The following is a 7,917-nucleotide window of genomic DNA, read 5'->3' on the forward strand; positions in this document are numbered from 1 at the left end:
AGTTTGAGGTAATTTTGTTAAAATACATCCTATTCTCACATATGAACACGAGTGTAAAAATGTGTAACTAATCTAAGCAATGTTTATCCACTAGGTTAGCCAATGAAAAATAAATAGATACCCAGTAAAGAAAACTCGTCTAATACCATCCACAATCCAGAATTCTTCTAAGCACCCTACAATCTTGTAAACATGGCCTAAGATTTTTTCTGACAATTAAAAAATATATTATAATCTTAAAGATAAGATTTCAGATAAATACAAAATAAATACTTAATATATTTAAAATATATGATTTTTCTAACCAATAAGAAATTCTTTTGATAATTTAAAAATTCAAAAATATAAAAAAAAACTAGTATTTAATCAAAACTAGTTTGGTTTTGGTCAACCAATGCTATATATATATGGATAACTAATAAAAGGGAAATAAATTACAATAAACTCAAATAAAGTAAGAAAAATATCCATATAACGAAATAAATACTTAAAGCTTGTTTTTTTGTGTTTTCAATGAGATTTTTTTCACTTTTTACTGTTTGGGTAGGTGGGAATTTGTTTGGTCAAATCATTTTTAGTGAGAATGCATTCCTATTTTAATTTTCAATTTCAAATTTATATATGTTACATGGGCTTGTCATAGTTGTCTTTCTGTCACATTAAAAATATAGATATATTTAACATTCTCACACTTATATACCTATATTTGGAAACAACTAATCCAAACATATTTTTAGTTTTCGCACAAAAATCAATAAAGCATTTATACACATTTTCAATTGTTGGAAACTGAAAATGAAAATGAAAACACAATCAAACGGGCTCTTACATATCCTCTAAAACTTGAATTCATAATCTCAAACAAATTCATGAAATCTCAACTTTAACCACCAAATTAAGAAATAATGGGTGCATATTAGAACCTAACTTCCATGGAAAGCTATCAAGTTTGAAAGTTCAAACTTTCAATTTTCAAACTTCTCAAACATTCATTAAGAAATAAATTGCTGCATTCCAAAAACATTTTACAATTTCCTAAGGTTGCATTTTTGGATCGAAGGATCCTTAATAACAAATACTTTGAATATGTTTTTGTAATGTCAAATTTAAAAGATTTTAAATAATTTAATTCTAATTTTAAACAGAGTTTTAAAGAATATGGATGGATTTTAATTTTTTTTTTAAATAGAATCATATGAAATCATTTCTCTAAATCTTTCCTTCAAATTCAAATCTATCAATTCAGATGCAAAAAAATAAATTATAAACTAGTAAAGAATGAAATTTAGAATAATAAAGAAAGGGTAAATTACAAAGCGCTCTTATAAAATTTGTCGTACAAATATTTCGAGTTATTTGAAAAATTATAAATACTTTATGAAATTAACGACGTCTAGCAAATGCCCGTTACAATGGATTATCACGAATGGATATTTATTAAATAATTTCTAATATTAGAAAATATTTATAATTTTTTAAATAACAAAAAAAATAATTATAATTTATGCAAGCACATAAATAAGTCAACTGGTCCCAAAGAGGCAAAGCTTGTTATAAAAGCCAACCCACATTCATTCACTACATATGGTCCACATGCGCCTTTCTCCACCGCTCCATATTCCCCGCCACCCAACTCCCTTTCTTGAATTGGGCGGGAAAACTTGAAAGGCTCGCCAAAAAGTCACAGAAATAGAGGGAAATTCCTCAAACCCTAAACGCTATTTAAAGATATATCCAAAAACCTGTCTTGTATGTATGTGTGGGTGACTATATATACAGCGCAGAGAACCCATTTGTTGTTCGTCAGTGGTTGTACTGAATACCTGTTCGACGAAATTCCTCACTAGAGCGGAATCTTGAAATTGTTAGGGAAATATGTATGTAGTGAAGAGGGACGGAAGGCAGGAGACTGTGCACTTCGACAAGATAACTGCGAGGCTGAAGAAATTGAGCTATGGGCTGAGTAGCGAGCACTGTGACCCAGTTTTGGTGTCCCAGAAAGTCTGCGCGGGAGTCTACAAAGGCGTAACTACAAGCCAGCTTGATGAGTTAGCTGCCGAGACTGCTGCCGCAATGACTGCTAACCACCCTGATTATGCTTCCGTGAGTTTCCAATTCTGCGTTTGAGTGTTGATTCCTGGTTTGTCTGCTCGTAGTTGTTCGTTTCCATGTCGGATCTGTTCCATATTGTGTCGGACTACACTTTGGTAGTGGTCTTATTTCTCGGTCTTGTGTTTATGGCTCTTTTCAGTTTTGTTTCTGATTACTGGGTTGTTACAATTTTTAATTAATTCTATTCACGGATCTTGGGTAATTTTTGCCGCAAATTGTATATGGATAACTCATGAAATTAATAGTTGTTATGTTTTTTGGGTAATTGTTTGTGACATTATGTGAGACTGGTCTTTCCTTTGGTAAGAACATTTCTATCCTTCATATGGTTTTGGTTTAATGTAACTCTGCTTTATATTAGGGATTGTTTCATTTGTACATATTTTTATGCTATGTTTTTTCAATCTTGATGTTTCATGGCCAGGATGTCACTTAATTATTAATATGCATGTAGTTGGACACTGAACTATTTTACCAGCGTTAATGTAATTCTCACTCCTGGAAAGTTAAGAAACATGTTTTCTTGATCACGTGGTTAAGATTTTTGAAACCATAGAAATGATTTGAGTATATTGCAAATATGCAGTTGGCTGCAAGGATTGCTGTGTCGAATCTTCACAAGAACACAAAGAAATCTTTTTCTGAGACGTAAGTGATTTTAACTTATATAAACGGACGTGGCACATAAATGATAAGAGCTATTAAATGTAAATTTTTGTTGTTAATATAAGTTGCATGATTGTTGCAGGATCAAAGACATGTACAACCATGTCAGTGAGAGGTCGGGGCTGAAGGCTCCTTTGATTGCAGATGATGTCTATGAGATTATAATGAAGGTATTTGGTCTTTCAGCTATATTATTTTAAGATTCAACAGTTGTCAGTTAGAATTAATAAATGAACCAATGAGCAGAACATTATTGTTGTCACCAAAAGAACTTTGAAATGTTGCACACACTTGCAAGTAGTTAGTTGATAGATGGATGACAATAAGTCCTTTTATTTTCTTGTTAGTTTTGCCAAAGTTAGTTGGTGTATACAAGCTTCATGTTGTTGAATTGGGCCAAAGAATTTGAGGAGAGATACAGGGAACCTCTTCATTTTATTGTAGCTTACTGTTGAGCCCATTTTGTTAAGTTTTAGAGGTTGGCCAAGTATTGATTTGTTTTCTATTCAACTATCATTCTTTTTTCTGTGTGCTAATGCTGTTTTCTTTTCCTTCTGGCAGAATTCTGCTCGTCTTGATAGTGAGATCATATATGACAGAGACTTTGACTATGATTACTTTGGATTCAAAACCCTTGAAAGGTCTTACCTGTTAAAGGTCCAAGGCAAGGTTGTTGAGAGGCCTCAACACATGTTGATGAGGGTTGCCGTTGGTATCCACAAGGATGATATTGATTCAGTTATAAAAACATATCATCTGTTGTCTCAGCGATGGTTCACTCATGCATCTCCTACCCTTTTCAATGCTGGAACACCAAGACCACAAGTATGGCTCATCGTGGAAACTTCCAAGTGAAAAGGGTTCTAATTATTACCTGAGCACTTATATTGTTTTCTTTTATGATGTACAGTTGAGCAGCTGTTTCTTGATATGCATGAAAGAGGATAGTATTGAGGGCATATATGATACACTCAAGGAGTGTGCTGTTATCAGCAAATCAGCTGGAGGGATTGGTGTCTCTGTGCATAACATCCGTGCTACTGGAAGTTATATACGTGGAACAAATGGAACTTCCAATGGCATTGTTCCAATGCTTCGAGTGTTCAATGACACAGCTCGATATGTGGATCAAGGGGGTGGCAAGAGGAAAGGTTTGCATAATAGCTTCTGTTGTTTCATTGTCATAAAGCCTGCATTAGTATTTCATCTTAATATTCTTTCATTTACAATGATGATAGGTGCTTTTGCTGTGTATTTGGAGCCATGGCATGCTGATATCTTTGAGTTTCTTGATCTGAGGAAAAACCATGGAAAGGTATAGCTGGACTTTTTAGTGGTGTTTAATATCTCTAGGTTATTTCTATTGTTAGAATAAAGATGCAACCATTTCATTATGTGTTTATGTCAGCAACTTTCCCGATGATGTGGAGGTTTTTCTTTTCCGTTTTGTGTTTTTCAGGAGGAGCACCGAGCAAGAGATCTATTTTATGCTCTTTGGGTACCTGATCTATTTATGCAAAGAGTTCAATCTAATGGACAATGGTCATTGTTTTGTCCGAATGAGGCTCCTGGGTTAGCTGATTGTTGGGGTGAAGAATTTGAAGCTTTATACACTAAGTATGAGAGAGAGGTACAACCAATCTGATACTGATGATAGTCTATGATGTTTTCCGTTTAAAATGAGTTATTTCTATAGTCTGTTTCTTATGGACTCAGGGAAAAGCCAAGAAGGTTGTTCAGGCTCAGAATCTGTGGTTTGAAATCTTGAAATCCCAAATTGAAACTGGAGTTCCTTATATGCTTTATAAGGTAGCCTAGATTAAAAAGTTCAATTTTTGTTGATAACGGATGCTTTGGATTTATCTTATTAGCTAACCTTCCATCTTTGCTTGTCATCAACAGGACACTTGCAATAGAAAAAGCAACCAGCAGAATCTGGGTACCATAAAATCCTCTAATTTGTGTACTGAGATTATTGAATACACAAGTCCTACAGAAACTGCTGTCTGCAATCTGGCATCAATTGCTCTACCACGATATGTCAGAGAGAAGGTTATGATTTGGCATACATTGGATAAAATATGTCTTTAAGTGTCTGCCTGTACCTTGTCTTTATCTATTTTATCTTGCTTCTTGCAGGGGGTGCCGATGGAAGCACAACCAACGAAGCTTGTTGGCAGCATAGGTTCTAAAAATCGATACTTTGACTTTGACAAATTGGCCGAGGTGTGATTTCTTTTATTTCTCAGTTGCCTATTGAGTTCAAGTTGGCCTAATATGCACATATCTACTAGTGCTTTTATACGCTTGTTCCAAATAAAAAATAATTTTCTGTTTGTGCAGGTCACTACAATAGTTACTACAAACCTTAACAAGATAATTGATGTGAATTATTATCCTGTGGAAACTGCAAAAAGGTCTAATTTGCGTCACAGGCCAATAGGAATTGGGGTACAAGGACTTGCAGACACTTTTATCTTGCTTGGAATGGCATTTGACTCTCCAGAGGTAGAGCTGCTGTGCTATTCATTGTTTTGTCTATGCCTCGACCAAATATCTTAGGTCCATCACTTTTAATCTTGGGTGCAGGCTCAGCAGTTGAACAAGGATATATTTGAGACCATATACTACCATGCACTAAAGGCATCATGCGAGCTAGCTGAAAAAGAAGGCCCATATGAAACTTATACTGGCAGTCCTGTTAGCAAGGTATATGCATGAGGAGCTTTTGTCACTTTAATTTTGCAATAATGGTTTGGCTGCATGTCAGCTGCAGTTCTGAAGAACTAATGAAACTTAACAATTCATCCACCTCTTGATCCAAGATAATTGTGACTCCATAAACTGCTGAAGTTGGAGACCATGTCTTCATCCATAGGATCCCAAGTACTGGTGTCGATCGAAACTTCGATTCTTTTTGAACTACTCATTTTCAAATGATATCCACATTGTTCACAAATATTCATTTTTTATTTAAAAAATTTCTTATAATTTAATCCATAACAATTTCGAATTGAACCCACAAATCCCTGTAGTTTTGAGTTGCATCGAGATCATTAGACCTTTCTCCTAGAGTTAAATCACTACTCTTCGCGTGGGTTTCTATACTGGACCTCCCGCTTTCACTACTAGTTCTACGTTTATCAAAAACGCACCTAGAAATGTAACTGTCACTACTATCACTTACAATGGACGTATCAATAGAGATTTGAGACTGAAGATAACTGTCAACGCAACTAGTAATGTGATTATTCCAACTAGATTGAGTATTGTACATGTAACGATTTATAGAGGTCCAATTTTTGTTTATGCCTTGTCCCCAAGGTTTACTTGAGGTATTCTTTTTCATCGCATTGCTTTTATATCTTTCAGGGAATTCTTCAGCCAGATATGTGGGGAGTGAAGCCTTCAGATAGATGGGACTGGGATGCTCTTAGGGAAATGATAGCAAAGAATGGAGTGAGAAATTCACTTCTAATAGCACCCATGCCCACTGCTTCAACAAGCCAGATTCTTGGGAACAATGAGTGCTTTGAACCATACACCTCTAATATTTACAGTCGCAGAGTTCTGAGGTTTAAGTTGTTACTAGTATTTGTTTGTCTCCATGCTATTGCATTTAGTTTGCTATGGTTCTGATGTAAACTTTAATGGTCTTTTCAGTGGAGAGTTTGTTGTGGTGAACAAGCATCTTCTTCATGATTTGACCGAGATGGGTCTTTGGTCTCCAGCTCTTAAGAACAGGATAATATATGAGGATGGTTCTGTTCAAAAAATTCCTGAGATTCCTGAAGAACTTAAAATCATTTACAAGTATGCATTTATATTTTGGGAGCTACAGTTCTTTTCTTATTATTTTGCATCTTCTCCATCCTAATCTACTTTTCTTCAGGACTGTTTGGGAGATCAAGCAACGGATCTTGGTTGATATGGCTGTTGATCGGGGATGCTACATAGACCAGAGTCAAAGCCTTAACATCCACATGGACCAACCCAACTTTGGAAAGCTTACTTCGCTGCACTTTCATGCCTGGTCTAGGGTAAGCTAAACTGAGTGCACTATTGTCTATTATTGGTTGGTTTTACTGATCTTTCATGATTTCTTATCCTTGTTCTTGGATTTGAAGGGCTTGAAGACAGGAATGTACTACCTAAGATCTCGTGCTGCAGCTGATGCTATCAAATTCACAGTTGACACTTCCATGATAAAGGTAGATACTGTTGGATGGTGCAAGTTTAACGAATTCCATGATGGTGCAAGTTTAATGAATTCCATCATTTATCTTCATATAAATAATTAAATAAATGGTGGTGGTTTGCAGGATAAGCCCAAGATGGTAGTTGATGATGATAATTCTAAGATGGCACAAATGGTATGCTCCTTATCTAACCGTGATGAGTGCCTCGCTTGTGGAAGTTAAGAGCTCTGTAAGATGAGATGAGTTTTTTCAGCTGCTCCTGTTGCTGCTATGACATGTATAAGCTTTCGCGGTTTCCTGACAGTTTCGCTCTCTGCGAATTTGTCTAGTTTCCAAATGATGTCTAACTTAATTAGTAGTTATTATAATATCTACAAAGGAAAAAAAGATATAGGAATTTAGCTATCTACTATGCGTTGTACGCATGCTTTAGTGATCCTAAATGGAAGTTAACTCAATTTCCACAATGTCTGAACGTTTCTGTATATGATATATGTGTAGTTGTGCTGCAATTTATTGCTGTGAACTTGGCAAGTAGTGAATCTTTGTATAGACCTGGGTTTGCTCTTTGCTTCTTGGTACAATGTTAAAATAGTATTTACAAACTCATGAAGAGAGCCTCGTCTTTCTGTAATGTCCATTAGGATGAGTACTTCTGCACAACACACAAGTTTCTGGAGGGCCCTGAAAATCTTGCAGTTTGCTGTGCTTCCTCTTGGCTGAGCCGGCACTTTGCATCATTACCATTCTTCATTTATGTCCATATTAGATTTGATCGGATTGAATTAATTGTATAATATGTATTATATATTTGTTATGTGATCTACTAAACTATGCCAAAGTGTTTTTGGTCTGCCTTTGAGCATAGGATTGTAAGAGGATTGGTTGTTTTTATAACGTGCTGTTGATTCAATGGTAATAAATGGACTGAGTGTGTTGT

The 7,917-nt window shown here is 35.3% G+C and overlaps 1 protein-coding gene across 1 annotated transcript; it reads left to right on the forward strand.

Moving 5' to 3' along the window:
• On the forward strand, positions 1,580 to 7,611 carry LOC105171121 (ribonucleoside-diphosphate reductase large subunit). Its single transcript, XM_011092146.2, has 17 exons — positions 1,580 to 2,103; positions 2,699 to 2,760; positions 2,861 to 2,948; positions 3,340 to 3,603; positions 3,689 to 3,929; positions 4,017 to 4,093; positions 4,238 to 4,408; positions 4,495 to 4,587; positions 4,681 to 4,830; positions 4,918 to 5,004; positions 5,122 to 5,286; positions 5,368 to 5,487; positions 6,151 to 6,353; positions 6,442 to 6,591; positions 6,671 to 6,818; positions 6,906 to 6,989; positions 7,101 to 7,611. The coding sequence occupies exons 1-17, from the start codon at positions 1,876 to 1,878 to the stop codon at positions 7,197 to 7,199; spliced, it is 2,430 nt and encodes an 809-aa protein (XP_011090448.1). The 5' UTR covers positions 1,580 to 1,875; the 3' UTR covers positions 7,200 to 7,611.

The sequence above is a fragment of the Sesamum indicum genome, linkage group LG9 (genome assembly GCF_000512975.1).
Source record: "Sesamum indicum cultivar Zhongzhi No. 13 linkage group LG9, S_indicum_v1.0, whole genome shotgun sequence".
Lineage (NCBI taxonomy): Eukaryota > Viridiplantae > Streptophyta > Magnoliopsida > Lamiales > Pedaliaceae > Sesamum > Sesamum indicum.

Bases quoted from the DNA above. Each gene is read 5' to 3' on its own strand.
- LOC105171121 (XM_011092146.2), top strand. From the start codon at position 1,876: ATGTATGTAGTGAAGAGGGACGGAAGGCAGGAGACTGTGCACTTCGAC. The intron at 2,761-2,860 runs GTAAGTGATTTT...TGATTGTTGCAG, and splicing joins AAGAAATCTTTTTCTGAGAC to GATCAAAGACATGTACAACC. The intron at 5,005-5,121 runs GTGTGATTTCTT...CTGTTTGTGCAG, and splicing joins ACTTTGACAAATTGGCCGAG to GTCACTACAATAGTTACTAC.